This window comes from Vespula vulgaris, chromosome 6, assembly GCF_905475345.1.
Source record: "Vespula vulgaris chromosome 6, iyVesVulg1.1, whole genome shotgun sequence".
In the NCBI taxonomy this organism is placed as follows: domain Eukaryota; kingdom Metazoa; phylum Arthropoda; class Insecta; order Hymenoptera; family Vespidae; genus Vespula; species Vespula vulgaris.
Window position 1 is genome coordinate 8,285,218 of NC_066591.1, and position 17,751 is coordinate 8,302,968.

Below are 17,751 nucleotides of genomic sequence, written 5' to 3' on the forward strand. Positions count from 1 at the left end.
AAAGATGGACGTTATATTACACAACGTAATAATAAAGTCGAAAAGATACGTCAAATTTACCATTTCGGCAAGTAACTTTTGTTATCAATATTTAGCGAATATCGTTGGTAAATGCTAGTATAAAAGGGTACAAATGTTGTATAAATATTGTATGCTTTTATACTAGAATTTTTATACAAGTATGAAAAGGATAATATTTGGTTGTTATACGAAAGAGTAATGCGATTATCTTTCACAAGTTGAAAATATTTCGAGGAAACGAACGAAGCAACAGCTCGATAAAACTTTCTACGAGCCTTCTCCTCTTTGTCTTCTTCCTATACACCAGGAAAATACTCTAAAACGCAGCCAACGAATAAACTTTTCTCAGTTTCTACTCAGTTGTACTATTTTTTACCAATGTTTTTCCACGTATCGGATGACTAATGCAAGATACGAGTTCCGCCACCTTTTCGTAGGACATTGAACGAAGCCGTTTTGAAAAAGATATCAGAAAGATGTGTGTGTTGGCGAAATCTCAAAACAAAATCGACCTGATTCCTTTTAGAATGTTTATAACAACGATCGATTGCTCACGAGCCGAATCAACGATCCATAAGAAATCGATAATTACAGATTAATTTTACTATTTTTAAAAGTTATATCAAAAAAGAAAAAATAGAAAAGAAAAAGAAAAGAGAAAATTAATAAATAAGAAATGTCTCTAATACAAATTTCATGTCAAATTATCGAAATAAAGTTTTGCGAAGAGATATGCCGAAGAAGATAACGTAATCGAAATTAGAGTTTGATCTCGAAGAGACGGGGTCTTCCAAAATATTTCCGGTTAATTCACGAAGTGCGAACCGCGTCTGCGTGAATAGCAATCAAGGAAGGTTTCTTGTGAGGGATCTTTCTCCTTATCACGAGTCTACGAGCGCCGACGCGGGAGTCTGCGCGAAAGAGAGAGAGAAAGAGAGAGAGAGAGAGAGGGAGAGGGAAAGATAGATAGAAGTAGAGACAGAGATATAGAGACCTAAACGAGAGGTCCAAGATCTATAGTCAAGCATGGACTGTTCTTCATGAAAGAAAGAAAGAAAGAAATTACATCGAGAGTTGAAAGATCAGAGTTCATAATTTTCGTAGAACGATATCGATCTAACTTCATGCAAAAGTTAAAATTGTAGACAAATCATGATAAATGATGAGGAGAAGAAACCGAACCTGTCACGTCCTTGAATTTTAACGACGTCCACCAGAATTATTAATTTATCTTTTACATTCAATGTTGATTCTTATCTTAACATTGCTTGCATAATTATGTAGGTACCATATATATATATATATATGTGTATAGATATATAGATAAATGGTTTTGACTTTGGACAGGTACTTTCAAAACTCTTTAGAAGAGCCTCCTCATGATCTCATTTTCTTCTTCGCCAGACTGCACGCGCCTGTTGAAAAGTGGAGCATCGATTGAACGTCTTCCAAACAGACTCGACCTAAACAGATCGTATCGGTAAGGATAGACGGATGGACGGATAGATGATTAAACCAACTATGATGTTCCTTTAAGCATAGAAAAAAAAAAGGAAAAAAAAAAGCAATACTATTCCTAAGAACCTTCACCTAGGTTCCCCTTTAATTATTCTTTCCGTTCTTACGCTTGCTTGAACTTATAGTAGCAACCTGGAATACGTCACACCTCTTAAAGTTCGATTTATCGATTCTCACCGACCTCTATCTCTCTCTCTCTCTCTCGCTCTCGCTCTCCAAGTTTTACGAAAGTTAATCTTGATGTAACGCCTCGTGAGACACGCCTCTGATAAAGAACATCGTTTTAATAATTATTGAGAAGCAAAGAACAATATTTTTAGTAACAAATTATCATATTGTTTGTAACGTATATGTACATTACGATTACTATATAATTATATATTCAGTGCTGTTGATAAAGTGATAATTTGGTAATACCTAAAATAAATAAAGAGATCGTTCGAATAAATGAAACAATTGCGATCTTTCTTCAAAAGACAAAACGGAATATCATCGTCAATTGTATCGACACGTATAACATATCAATTTAATTAATTAAAATTCATGTTCTTTGATTGTAGTAAATATTTCGGAAAGATCGAAACAAAATGACCTACTTATAACATCGTAAAATTGATTATTACGACGATCGATCTTCTTCATATTTTCACGAAGGAAATAGGTAAAAAGAAGAAAAAAAAAAGTAAGAATACTAAAAGAAACATGACGTTAGAAGATAATTTTACCAGTGCACCGTAGTAAGAACATAGTACGATGGTTCCGAATCGGCCTACTAGTTCGAACGAGTAACGATTTCAACGACGTTATCTTAAATTATGCGAGAACGCAAGGCAGTTTTAACGTGAATTAAAGGCAAAGTTCGTGTCGTGTTTTAACTGTCTAGAATCGTCGAGGAAACGTTCCGATACGCTTCAGATTGTCCAGAACATTTTATGTATTCGCGAATATGTAATCTTGTCAGTAAAAATAAATGCCAGAGCGCCAATGAATAAAAAAGTGAGCGACCGACCTAGATATATTCTCGAGTGTGAAAAGTACCCGTTCTATAAATGGATAATGAATCTGTTAATTAGAAGGAAGGAAAGAAGAGAAGAGAAGAGAAGAGAAGTGAAGAAAAGAAAATAAAAAAAAAAAGAAAGAAAGAAAAAAGAGAGAAAAATTGTAACGAACAAATTAATAGACCATTTTTCAACATGGACATCTTTGCCTTTATTACCTTCTAGAGTCTTGAAAATTGAAAAATGGTAATAAAAAAAAAAAGGAGTTAAGATAAGCAAGAAGATGAGCAAAATAAAAAGAAAGGAGAAAGAGAAATCTCATGATGTTAAGGTACTTACATGCATACAACACGATTGGCAACGCGCTTGCGCTTTTCGTCTTATGCGTAACACTTCTCTCTCTCTTTCTCTCTTTCTATGCATCACGGATATAAAAGTTTGATAAAAATTGAAAAATGAAGAAATTGTACAAACATAATGTATTTTGAAAACATATATATGTATGTATGTATATATATATATATATATATATATATATATATATGTGTGTGTATATATTTGGAAAGTATATAACATTTGTAAACCTCTGTAAATTCACTTTGATCAAAAAACTGTTTTCAAAAAGCACATTGATTTAACCAGACATATGTACGATCGTAATTTCATAACATTCTTTTTAAATTGACGTTCAAAGAAAAAAAAGAAAAGAAAAGAAAAGAAAAAGACTAATATAAGAATACAAAGCTTCATTGAAAGTTCGACGATAGAGAGACTCTAGTAAGCGATGTTCGGCAATTCGGGAAGATGCAACAGGTACACGCGGATATCGTGAAAGAAGATTCCGTTCTAACGACGAGATTGTTTTTCACATTCGTGAGAAGATATTATTCTAGAGTGCGTAGTTTCTGTAAAAATAAATATTTCGATCGTATTATTAAAAGTATCGAAATAAAGTAGATGGAAGTAGAGAAACGTAGAAGGAGGTGTTCGACGGAGAAAGAAACGATCGATCGTAGATATAGAAGAATTAAAGAGAACGAAGAGAGAGAGAGAGAGAGAGAGAGAGAGAGAGAGAGAGAGAGAGAGAGAGAAAGAGGAAGGGAGAAAAGGAAACGAATAGCGTTATATCGAAGATAGAAACATAGAGAGACTTAGACGTAGATGTAAATGTAGGTCAGGGTACCAGCACGTGTACTGCTTGCTCCTCGTCGTCGTCTTCGTTGTTTTCGACACTGCTTGTTGAAAAGAAAAGGAATTTAACGTATGAAAAAAAAAAAGAGAGAAAGAGAGAGAGAGAGAAGGAGAGAGATTCGAGTCACAAGAGGCACTTTCGGAGGCGGTCACTACTGTACTAACATAAGCCAGAAGGCATACCAAGGACTCGAGTGTTTTTCCTTTCTCCTTGAATTTTTCCTTCGACCCTTTTGTTTGAACCCTCTCTCACTGCAAAATCCGCAGTGGACCGCGACTCTCTCGCATCTCGTATTGCGAATTTAATCCCACTACTTCTGTCCCTTTTTCTCTTATTCTATGTCTGTCTCTTTTTCTCTTATTCCATGTCTGTCTCTCTCTTTCTCGTTCTCTTTCTCCCTCTTTCTGTTTCGCCCTCGTATACGACACTCCTTTCGACAGATCGATATACGAGTCGAGGGGAGAGCTTTACGATATATTTCTCTTGGTCGTCCCACATTTCAGAATTCCTATCCAACCCAACTCCTTCTCTTCTTCTTATTTTTATTTTCCCTACTTTGTTGTCTATTAAAAAGACGTTTGAACTATCGTCGTTTAACCTTCGAGCTTTTTTTAAAGTATCCAACATGATGAAAGGAAAAAGGGCACGATTGTTCGAGTATATTCATTCGGTAAACATGGAATATTTATATTTTCTGTAAACAACTTTGATTGAAAGTATTGAAAGAGGTATAAGTAGAATACTTCATAAGAGTCCATTTTAATCGTTCTTAGCTTTTAAGAATTAATCATTCAAATGATCTCGACTTGGGGAAAGAAAATAACGAGGTACTAGTTATCCCGATTTGGCGTGCGCTTTCCTTCGAATCGGTAAATCCTAAAGTTATACTTCCAGGTAAGAAGAAAATGGCTTCTCGATAATCGGTCGCTTACCTCGATTTATATTTATGCGCTCGATGGTCACGAAAATATCGTAACTTTGGCACAATCTCATAGGTGGTTAAAATTTTTGACACTTAAAATGATATTTACGAGTATCCTAATCGATATCGTATTTTATATTATCGACTGGTATATAATCGTAACATGTATCATGTCAAATTTCGAACGTTTAAAGCGACGTAAAATAAACGAAAAAGATTTTGATTAGAGAAATCATATCGTTTCATCTAGGACAGTATCTCGTGTTAACTTTTCTTTTTTTGGAATGAATGAAAATAAAAATAGGAACTGTGTATATAGGATAAGACCGAATAAAATGGGCAGACGAGTAATCATAAAATAACCAAAGTAATCATTAGCCGCCATTTTGTTAGAATATTGTGCTATTTAATACGACTTTTAAAACATAGTAAAACATAGTTAACAATGGTATTTAAACGTTTGAATAATAAGTGATAGATTTTTAACAAAGATTTTTTTTAAATCTTAAATATATCCAAGTAATAGTAGTAATATAGTATAGTAATAGTAATAATATAGATAGTATCTAGTAGTAGTATATTTATTAATAATTTCCCTAAGAATTATGTTTTAAACTTCAAATGGATGAGAGCACATAGAGTTACGACATAACCCGGCTAATTACAAAGATGGTGAATTTTTATTCTTTGTGTTAATCATTCCAGTTTATTATTATGATTCTGTATATAACTATAATGTCTCTGTTATATAACTATAATGATTCTGTTTCTATTATTCTGTTTTAATTAGATTATCCAAGATTCTTTGATATATTTTACGTGCTTTTCCTGTTTATACAAATTTATTTCATTAATATTTCAAAATATAAACTGTCCTTTCTTGTAAAGTAGACGTTTCATTATATTAAATTTCAAAAGTGGCTACTTAATGGTCACTCTCGTGTATAATCGGATAAAATGATAAATTGAACACATTGAATATAATATAAAAAATAAAAATAGAAAAAAAATTATCAAAATATTTACAAAACTATATGATATAACGATTCCGCAATTAATTTACTGAGAGTTCAACAATTTACCTTTAATATTTTGTCTCAGAACGAACGTCAAAGCTTAGAGTAGCCACTTTGTCCGGTCTACCCTTACGAACGCGCATACGTGTACACACACACACACACACACAGAGTGGATACTACGCTACATGATTTTCCATCAAACAATTTTGTGCAACAATTCCATCACGAAAGTGGGACACAGAAGAGGCAAGTACAACTTCAGCATCGTGATCCAGAATTCATAAATGTACTCTGTTCTGCTCTACATTCCGCCCTTTTTCTGGAATAAGGGAAACTTGAGAAAAGAGAAAAAAACTTTGCTCTTTCGTTCAGTCAAAGATAATCGAGATTCTTTCAAAAATCATACAAATTTTCCAGGAAGTTGTTCTGCTTATTACTCGACATTTCGAATTTATTCAAAACGACAAATTATAAAAAGATTAAAAAAAAAAACAACAACAAGAAACAAACAAAAATATAACTCGAATTAAGATATCATGAACTCGACTCAAAAAATGACGACGAATATGAATTTCCGCACGACGTTTGTTTCACACAAACGACATTATAATGAAAGAGAAAAAGAGAAAGAAAATTCAATGAACACATAGGAGAAAGGGATTCCGTTGGCTTTCAATAGAATTAAATTTGCGTGAAAGCTAAATCTAAAAACTATAAATCCCGTACGGATTTTATTCTTACGCAACAAAATTAAAGTTTTCATTTAAGGAAAAAATATTGAAAAAAAACAAAAAACAAAAACAAAAGATTGTAATAATCAGGAAAAAGATACGATTAACATAAAAATTATTAATTTTTAACGAGACACCCTTTATAGACATCGATTTATTCGGTATATATCGACTTCCTGTAGATAAGGAATTAAAGGACATAATTTAATGCGAACTTGTCGTTCCACGTTAAAGTAATTACTTTCACGTAACTGGCTGAAATGTTCGTGATATTTCATTGCCATCGCTTCGTAGAGAGAACATCCTGTCGAGAATTTCCGTGAAATAGAAAGAGTAGAAGAGAAAAAGAGAGGAAGGAAGAGAACAGAGAGAAAAGAAGGAAGAAGTACTAAACGAGAACAATATAAAAAAGTCCTTAAAAAAAATTGACAATGGATAAGCGACGATAAAATGACTATCCGTGATTCTCTAATAAAAGTATGAATAATACGTTAAAGCTTTTCGAACGAAACGCATTCGTTGCCATTTTTTTTGTTCTCTTTCGGCATGAATATTTCTCATTAATCTCGTATGAAGATGAACACGAAAATGAACAAATTGAAATATATCGAATTGAATTATTACGAAATGCGATTATCGTGCTATGCATTTTTAATATACATAATATATCGGATAATTATTAGGATTATTCTTTTACGTTGGAAAATGTAAAAAAAGAAAAAAGAAAATAGGAGAAGAAGAAGAAGAAGAAGAAGGAAATATATAATCAACTATCTTCATATTAGTAGACATCTAAGAGTCCATTCTGCCTCGTAATATCAAGTTTGCTAAGATTATACGTATGTAGATATGAACGGATACTCTCTCAATGCAGATACCAGTTAGTTGCAAATCCGGTTTATCTCGAAAGGAAACCTTTCGTTTCTAACATAAGTAGAACCTTCGAGTTTGGAGCCGGGTTTAACGTAAGCAAGTAATATTTCTAGAGATTAACCAAGTACGTACTTACGTGTAACATAATTGCTCTTACGACGTAACATTATCCGTAAAAGTTTGTATGATAAATCCACTTACGACGATGTCTCGTCCCCTCTCCCTCCCCTTTAATTATGTCACGAGGCTGAATGCGAATTCATGTCAAGTGGTTCGTGGAAATGGGGAAGCGTCGAAGCGAAGGGAGGACACACCGCGCCTCGTGTATTTCCAGAATCGAAAGACCTTAGAGAAACTTATCTCTCAAAAGGAATTTCGTTTGATTTGAAAAATCAAACAATCCTTTTCTCGAATACGACTTACGTTAGATAGATCCTACACACTATCTACTATCTTCAGTTTTTTGTTTCACGATTCACGTCGGATTATTAAACGAAAATGTAAAGGACTTATGGAACGAGGGGAAAGGTGGTCTTATTAAAATTCAACGTGACTCTCTTGCTTTGGCTTAGAATGCAATTAACGAAACATCGTTGAATTAAAATTCTTATAACGTCTCTTGAGTGAGGGAGACAAAGATTCCTCATGGACTCTCGGCAAAGGACTCGTGCTAAAATTTCAAGGACACCTTTTTCTCTGTTCAAGGATCATCGTTTCGTAACAGAACGGTTTACTTGTGTTTTTAAAGTAAATATCTAAATCATATTACCAAGTGTGAGGAAACATCGTCGATACTACGATTTTATTAACTGCGATACGAACCGAATGATATACGTCAGAATATCGATTCATCTCAATGAACGTGAAGCGTCAATGATCGCTGATACAATACGTTCGTCACGTGTACGTTTACTCTAAACGAAAACCTCATAGAGACAGAGATAATATACATATGTGTAATATACATACATACATACATATGTGTATGTGTGTGCATATATATATATACACACACCCTTTTCGAAGTATTTTTTACTAGATATGAATGGACACGAGTGTAAACCAGATCCCGTTACATTTTTCTAATTATGTACATAAAACATTTCGTGTGGAAAATAACGAGCAGTTTGCAAAAACAATGCACCGTGCCAAGTAATTTCTTACCGTTCACAATCTAACTCTATTTACTTGGCTTACGAATTAATTAGAGATATGTATATATAAACTTTACGTAACGATGGCAATAGTCTTTCAATACACAACGCGTATATGTAATTAAGACACGTTTCTCGTGGTTACATATGCCATGACGAATCTCGAATCGGCTCAACGAAAAGCCGATAATCGTTGTTAGACATCGTCGAATCCGAAAAAAAGAGAGAGAGAGAGAGAGAGAGAGAGAGAGAGAGAGAAGGAAAAGTAGGAGGAATAGGATGAAGAGGGGAAGAAGGAACGAGGTAGCGATCGATCGAACCCCTGCTCTCTGTAGGACTCTACACGAAATCGATATTCGCTCTACCGTGGTATCACGCGAGATTACTATCCTATTCCGAATTGCCGTGGAAAATAAAGAAAAGAACAAAAATAAAGTAGAGAAAAGTAAAGAAAGGGAAAAGAAGAAAAAGTGACATAGGTATTCATCGCATAGTTGTGTAATTAAAACATAATTGCTTTTATCGTATTAAAATTCGAAACAAATCTTTCTATTTTTCTTTCTTTCTCTCTTTCTCTCTCTCTCTCTTTCTCGCACGAAATAAATTTCAACAAATACACGCGTGTACGCGAGCACGTGTAAAGATCGTACACATACATAGATCAAATAGAAAGAAGAAAAGAGAATCAACAACACGCAGCAGCAACAACGGTTGTCTACGATCGTCGAAAGTATATCGCGTTTCCATTGGCGCACTGCTGTATGCTACGGACTTGTCTCTACCCAATGAACGCATATGCGCACACATATACGAATATGCGCTCACATCACACGCACACACGCATCCACGCATACATATTTATTATATAGAGACGCTCGAGCGAGAGGAAGAAGCGCGAACGCACTGTTAAAAGGACGTTACACGGCGTTGAGGCTAGTCTAGCCGGATCCGGGACCGAGTTCATTTCACTTTGCAGTCATCAGGTTCTCCTGAGTCACTCAAGCCGGCGAGTCGACCGAGCAGACAGGTTGCTACCTGCCCTCGAACCTTCTCCTTCTTCTTCGTGCCTGTGAGATTTCTCTCTCTCTCTCTCTCTCTCTCTCTCTCTCTCTCTCTCTCTCTCTCTCTCTCTCTCTCTCTCTCTCTCTCTCTCTCTCTCTCTCTTTCTTTTTCTCTCCTATCTTTCTTTCTTTCATCTGAGTCTCATGGAGACTTGCCAAGCTTCAGTATTTCTTTCTGTTCTATGTGAGAACACCTTCACCATTACCTCCCCTCCCCTCTTATTCTTCTTAATACATACATACATACATACATACATACATACATACATACGTGTATATATATATATATATATATATATATATATATATTATCGTTTTCTTTCTTCTTCACTTATTTCTCTTTATTTCTCTCTCTCTCTCTCTCTCGCTCTCTCTCTGTTTTCTACCTGACAGGCACGCGCTTAAACACGCCAGCGTTCCGGCGCCGAACCGGTCGTCGTTCAAACTCAGAAAATAGAGACTACCAACGCAAGACTCGCCTGCAGCTCGATTTGGAAAGCTGTCGACAAAAGAAATTAAAAGTCAGCTGGTTGCTCGATGTGAATCAGCTGACCGAAAACCGTTCTGGTGGGGATGATAATATTTCTTCCACGACGACAGCATGACGATGATTATATAGAAGAATCTCTTTCGAAAAATGTCAAATTCTATATTTCTCTAATTTTACATATTCGATGGGCAAAGTTAATGCATTAATAAAGTCGAACGTTTTATTTAAAGAAAGAAGATTTAACAAAAATATATAAACAGAATCTATCACCGAAGATGAATTAACTCGAAAAGTAAATTTTCTTTGAAAATGGACAGTAGGTCAAACTGATCCAAGCTTTACACGTCCAATCTTGATTAGATATCACGGATAAGATAAGATGAAAGGTATCGATGAATAAGATTTTCAAGAAATTCTCTCAAGAAAATCCAACTCAATGAGGAATGATGATTTTAAATAAAAGAAGAGAGAGCCAAAGAAGAAAAGAAAAAAGGATGAAAGAAGCGAGGGAAAAATTGGAAGCACGGTCTTCTAGCAGCAAGCAGTCGATCGATTTTTCTACTACGTGACCGTGGGAACACTAAGTTGAACAACACGATCGACTTAAAACCCTTTTCGTACAATATAGAACCGAAACGGTGACGGCCGGAAGGTCGATCTTACGTGCACCAAACTTGCTCGTTCGTTCGTTCGCTCACTGGTTCTACGGGTTTGGAATTTCGTACTTCCTGTGTCCCCTTTCGTTCGTATATTGAGGTTCCGTTCGCTCCTAAATATACAGCTGTTATGCCCGAAAGGAAGCATGCGGACGGTGGTCGGCTGGAAGGCATCGATTTGTAGGAACTTCTGAATCATAAATACATATGATCGCCTCGCCTACGACTAGAGTACTAAGAGCTAAGCTATAGGAGTTAAATGTGGATCGCTAGTGCTATCGATATTTATAGACGACTGTATACGAATTGAGTACGATAAAGGATAGTTTACAGAGATTCATAAGATGTCGAAAATGATCAATTAACGTTATCGATGTATCGAGAAAACACTATCGATCATTTTCTTACTCCAAAACATGCTCGTTCATTATTCGATTATACTTTCCGATATGTTCTCCGAGGGTGGTACCTATGTATGTAATTAAATTTATTTGACCGAGAAAACAAATCAATCTAACGAGTAAGTCCATCGACGATATGAAATAATAAATACGAATCGATAGAAAAATATGTATTTAGAGTCTAACTTTTATGACATTACATAGTTATATGCAAGAGTTTTAAACAAAACGCTTACGTAAGTTTATCAACGATCAGCTGATTAATCTTTTTTAGTTTCACAGCTAGGAAAAGATAATAAATAGAAAGTTTAAAATGGTGTTATGATAGAAACAATTTATACGACGAGTATACTTATATGTTACGAGTGTAAAAAATAATTGCGAGTACGTTCATACTGATATTATAAATGAATAAAGAAATCTCGATTTAACTCAACGTCAACTTCTTTTCTAAAGTTTCTATTTATCTATGAGAAAAGAATAGTTTCGTATTTTTGATTGTAAATACATATTTTATAAATCTATATTTATCTCCGCGAGTCGTAGGTTCGGATACGTATGTAACGTAAGAACGTATATAGGAAGGCGCACACACGCACATGTATATACATGTATGCACACACGTATATGTATATACACATCGTAGGATGGGTCAATTGCCCTTGGTAAATGCATTTATGACCCTCGAATGTGGCGATGCACCGACGAAGTAGGCGATAAATTGATAACGCACGCATATGTATATAACGACGTTAGTGGCACACGTTCGTCCTTACCTCGTCTACCCCTTCTCGAGAAAGATTACAGATATTATTAGATATCATTCGTCTAATTTTTTCGCGACTAAAAAAAGATACTTTTTTATTATCACGAATATTATAGTAATCAATCGATCGTACCAACGAACAAATAAATTCCTTCGATTCAGAAACAAACACAAATCAATCCTTTTGACTTCGTAGTATATATATCGATTCGAATGGAAAGGGTTCAAAGAGAAAAAAGAATTGCTCGGATGAAAAAAAAAAAAGAAGAGAAAAGAAAAGGAAGAAAAAGAAAAAATATATATATATATATATAACAATGGAATGTTCCTTTGTGAAGTGCATTTTCCAGACGAACGAGAATCGCTTAATCCGAATCAGACGAAGAACGAGAGGAGTCGTATAGATCGCAATATAGCACTCGTAACTTCAAGATATTTCGCAAGAGTGGACTATTCTAGAGAAATTCTAGCTTCGAGGAATTTATACTTCTTTTTTTTCGTTCTCTCCTTTCAAACGAAACGAAACGAAACCGTCTAGAGAGATCCGTTGTGTGTACGTCGTATGAAGGTTGGTTGATCATCTAACCGGATGATAAGTATAACTGTGCGTCTACGAGGAAAGAACTGTGCGATGTTTCAGAGAACACGATGTTCAACATCCGTAAAACACGCTTTAACTTCGAACCTCTTTCTTCAAATTCACTGATTACTCGTGACGATACAACCTCGGATCGATAGTTTCTACTTTCAATATTGAACGAATTTAAGTCAGTTTCACTTTCGAGATCGATCAAATGCATGATTTGAAAAGTAACCACAGAAAATTATTCATATTTTTGACGTAATAATGTATTGATATTTGTTGGCCTGTAAAAAAGAATTCATTGAAAGAGTTTCGGAAGCTCGTTGGACTAACAAAATTAAATGAAACTAATTCACACCTCGCTACTAGAGAATTTTTTTCCTTCTTTCTTTTTTTCTCACACTCTTTCTCTCTCTCTCTCTCTCTCTCTCAGAAAGTTACCTGTAAAATTTTCCATCTTACAGTTACTCGACTTCAGCAACATCGATTACGTAGAAGACGAATGGAAAAGTGAAGATACGATCTATTCCATAGGTCACGCGCCAATGGATCAGCTTAATACACGACAATTTTCGATATCTGTTTTTATTTTTGTTGTACAAGTCAGAGGAAACAAAGTTTTGTATTCTCTTCTTTTTTTATTTTTTATATTTTTATTATTGTTTTTTTCTGCTTTCATCTCTCTCTTTTTTTTATTTATTTGAACTCGAACTTGATTCAATTTGACCTTCCTCTTATTACGTAATATCGGTCATACATTCGTATCTCTATCTCTCTCTTTCTCGTATCTTTTCACGAAAACAATTTTCACACGTTTCTCGTAAATACCTACACACTCCGTCCATTCGTGTAAAAACAAAAGTAAACAAATCATGAACTCAACGATGCACCCAAAACGTTTACGTTTAAGTGATAAAAAAGGAATACGAATTGTTAAATAATTAATCGAACTCTGTCGTAATATAATTATGCATTTGGTTCGTGTAATCGATAAAAAAGTTGGAGAAGGAAAAAGTATAATGACTGAAACGATGAATCTTTGTTATTTAGTAACAACGCTTAATGACAATTAAAATGAATCGTTCATGCTTAAGAACAGGTAGACTACAATCGTTATTAGCAAGTATAATAAATTTATGCGAATTAAAATAGGGAATTCGTTCTGTATCTACGTATATAATATATTTATATTCATCTCTTATAATCATAATTTATTAATAAGAAACAATGAACACTGTTTTGCTCTCTATATTTATCTTAGTTGTTTTCTTGACCAGAACAAATTTTTAACGTCGATTAAACTACGAATGACGTTCGAATTCGTGTTGTAATTATACGGCTCGTACGATGGAATCTTAATTATCAATGATCGCAAAAGAGCAAAGGCAAAATAACGATAAGAATTTACGAAGCATCACTGTATCTAATAACTCAAAACTGATAAGACAGAAATATACCTACTTACTGACATAACTGCGAGTGTACTTACAATACGAAATTACATTTCTTCCTTTATAACGATTTTCAAGATGACATTTCTAGATCATGATTCCTTCTTTGATCTTTTTTTTTTAACATTGTCAATAATTATTCGTTAATATTACATCTAATAGTCAAAGAATTTAAGAATAGAAGTATGAAGAAAATAATTTTGTTCTCCAAACTTTTCTGCGCGTTCGTATCTTCGATTTGTCTTGGAGCATTCAATGATTCAACAATATTCGAATTCAAAAGTACCCTAAAATAATTTCACGAGTATGACGAAATCCATTCGCAAATCGAACGTCCAATATTGAAATTATCGTCTCGTTATAGTATACAGGAACAATTCGCGTACTTGTACAAGCAAAATATTCGGTATATCCAACGAGAATTAAACAGACCTGGGGAAACTCTTCGACGAAATATATTCGACCGCTTTTCGATAAGTAATAGTCACGTCGAAATTTCATTTGCGTCAAACAGTCTGGATTGCATCGCGATCGACAGTGTTACGTCCTATTTTTCATATTTCAACGAGGCATCACGATACACTTGGTAAGTATAATAACGTGACGTGCTGTAATATGTCTGTTGCTTCTTAGCAGAGATAAAGAATAATCGTTTACTATATGCAATCTGCTCGTGGATAAGATAGAAGCTTCTCTTGCAAAGAAACTACAATTACAAAGAGGAGTTTAATCTCCTATGTACTTCGTGTCAATCGCGAACAGAGAAACTTTTGTTCCGAATCGGGAAACTTTTTTAAAAGTATGTATAAGCTTGACAGAGTTAATAATTTACATTACTTAGAAATAAATGTTCAAAGAACGAAGAAATTTCAATGCGTCCGAATTCATACGTTGGATGCTAGCATATATATTTACACACGAACACACACATACACGTAAGCACGCACGCACGCACGTAAGCACGCACGTTATGAACAGAAACGTAAGTGTAGAAACGAGAGACGAAAGAGAAGGCATGCATAACAATACTCGTTTCAATAACGAGGATGGCGGTAAGATAGGAACGGAAGAGAATTGCATATAGGAGAGAGACTAGCCAGGTGTTTCGCTTAGATTCGCAAAAGAACCCGCACCGACTCGGCGCGCTCGCCTGGCTCCATTTTGTTTTATCGACGACGTCCCACCGGTAAATGACCCACTTTTAAGGCGCGTTTCTAACGAGACACCACTTCCCCTTAGCTACGATCAGTAAATTTTCTCTATCTCTTCGATCATTTTATACGTAGCTTAGAGTTAACGAAACACGCGAAGGAAAACTAGGCGGCTCGAAAGCGAATCGAAGTACGTGTATAATAATGATATACCACTACTACTATTACCAACGATAATAATAAAAAATAATAATAAACGTAATAACGAAATTATGAATCAAAATAAGACTCACCGAGTCGAAGTTCCCCGAAGTTACCACAGCCGATTTTCTTGCCGACCCGAAAATTCGGGCCAACCATCAGCACAGCGGACGAAGAGGTGACACTATGCCTCGAGGAATGGACATTGGACCTCGTGGCGTTTCCACTACCACGGGAGGTCCTTTTCGCCGCGTCCTGCTGATCGCGATCGGAGCCACGGCCGAGCTCCTTCTCGCGGCCATCCCTGCCGTCTCTCTTCTGCATCCTGACAGGACGACGATTTAACGATAATTTTCTCCTCGAGAACGTTCCTCCTCACTTCTCCTTTCCTCCTATAACTAAATTGAGCGAGAAAGAAATTCTATCTCTTTCTCTCCCTCTTTCTTTCTTTCTTTCTTTTTTTCTTTCTTTCTTTCTTTCTTTCTTTTTTTCTTTCGATCAGCCCTCACCCTACGTGTATGTACGTACGTATGTATATGTGTTGCGAACACCTATACGTATACGATTGTATATACGTCTCTCTCTCTCTCTCTCTCTCTCCCTCTCTCTCCCCCCCTTGCACGCGCGTCACAGGAGACGGTCAGTAAAGGCGATATTCGTCGTTAAGCAACACTGCTTAAGGATCTCCATTCTCTCTTTTTTCTCCTTCCTCGAAGACGCCAACGAAGACGCGACTTCCCGCTGGAAGGACGAAGGGACACCACCATACGAGCTGGAGCACCTAACTCGGCGCGTTGCTAAAGAAAATTTCGCCGTCACGCTTCGAAATTAGGATCGACGACGAAGATGACGGCGACGACGGCGACGACGGCGGCCACAGCTCCGACGACGACGCACGATGACGACGGCCGTGACGGTGACGACGACGACGACGACGACAACTTCACTCCGTCGAGATCGACGATCCCCATGCCGTTCTAACCTCACTTTCGCTTTCCGAATTTTACAGCGACAAAATCCTTTCCACACTATATCGTTGACAAAATCACGGTAGAGTCTGCCTCACACGGCAAGGTAAAGCACGACACGCGGCCGACACGCTCTCGTCGACACCTATCTCTAACCACACACAAGCACACAAATGCACTCGCACACCCACCTCAAGAAATACGCACACACGCGCAGTTAGCGCGCAAGAACGTTGCACACCGCAGGCTCGCGCGCGCGCACCCACCTATGTCGTTTTCTTTCTCCCTCCTTCTCTATCCGCTCCTCCTACACCTATCCCCTCCCCCCTCTCTCTTTCTCTCTCGTTCTTTCTCGCTCACCCACACCCTCTCGCGTAGTCCTATCTCTTTCGTTCTATCTCTCTCTCGCTCGTTCGTTCGTATACTCTCTCTCTCTCTCTCGTTCGTTCGTTCTTTTTTCTTCAGCCTTGCACTCTTTCGCTACTTACACGCACTCTCTCTCTCTCTCTCTCTCTCTCTCTCTATGCTTTCTGCTCCTATATAAGTACCTAGCTTAACTATCTCCTTCTTCCTCTCTCACTACTCAAAGCGGCCAGTGGTTGTCACAGACGGTTGCGAGGCCGAGCCGAGTCGAAGACCCTGGACGATCCCATATCAAAATTTCGCACTGTCCTTGTCAGTCACCCGGCCGGCCGGCCAGGCACGTTGATCTCAAACGAAGAAAAAATTCCGTCCGGTTTCAGCCACACCGACGAACATCGCCGTGGCAACCGTCCTCTTTGCGCACGACGACGACGACAACACACATCGATGATTGTTCCTCCATTACGGAAGCGGTCGAGCCGCGTGCGAGATCACGACTATTGCACGATTCTCGATATCATTCACTCACTCACTCACTCACTCGCTCGCTCGCTCGCTCGCTCACTCTCTTTCTCTCTCTCTCTTTCCCGTTTTCTCTGCTTACGTATGGTACCCCTTTAGATATAACGAGAGTGGAGAAACGTGTGGACGGCTCGGTGAAAATGAAAGAAGGAAGAGAGACGACGCTTAGACGCGCGAAATCATCCAGGTTTATACCTACGGGAGGGAGGATGGAAGGGAGCAGAAGAAGGAGGAGGAATTCTTCGGTCGCTCGCGAAAGAGTTCATGGGCTCGTGTCACCAGAGTACGGCTGATCGCCGTTATCCCACACAGCGCGCGCGCGCACACACGCTCGAGTGCGGCCAGTTGAGTTCTTTCCAGCGTGTGCCTCTCTCCCTCTCACTCTCTCTCTCTCTCTCTCTCTCTCTCTCTCTATCTCTATCTATCTCTCTTTCTTTCTCTCTCTCTCTCTCTCTTTCTCTTTCTTTCTTTGTTTTTTCCTTTCCTTGCCACTCTTTCGCTTTCCCTCCTTTATCCTTTGACCGATGGCAAAGCGTAATATCTCTTCCCACAAGCACAACAGTCCTCCGTGCTGTGGTGATCGCGCGAACGCGCACACGCTACCCCGAAAGGCCAGTCGGATGCGGGCGAAACGATCGCGGACAGGTTTGCGCTCTCCCGTCTCTCGCGCTCGACTCGGGGAGACGGATAAGATTTGTTACGAGGCCGAC

General features: G+C 37.2%; 1 protein-coding gene across 17 annotated transcripts in view; it reads right to left on the bottom strand.

Moving 5' to 3' along the window:
• Positions 1-17,717, bottom strand: part of LOC127064495 (casein kinase I) — a 37,705-nt gene extending 19,988 nt beyond the window's left edge. For 6 of the 17 annotated variants that reach the window (XM_050995635.1, XM_050995632.1, XM_050995643.1 and 3 more), the window contains exon 1: positions 15,281-17,716. In XM_050995635.1, the coding sequence (XP_050851592.1) occupies positions 15,281-15,512 (232 nt within the window). In that variant the 5' untranslated portion in view covers positions 15,513-17,716. Of the gene's footprint in view, positions 1-15,280 lie in introns of all 17 variants that reach the window. The other 11 variants (XM_050995634.1, XM_050995633.1, XM_050995631.1 and 8 more) reach the window with 4 other exon arrangements.
• Positions 17,718-17,751: the final 34 nt, after the last annotated feature.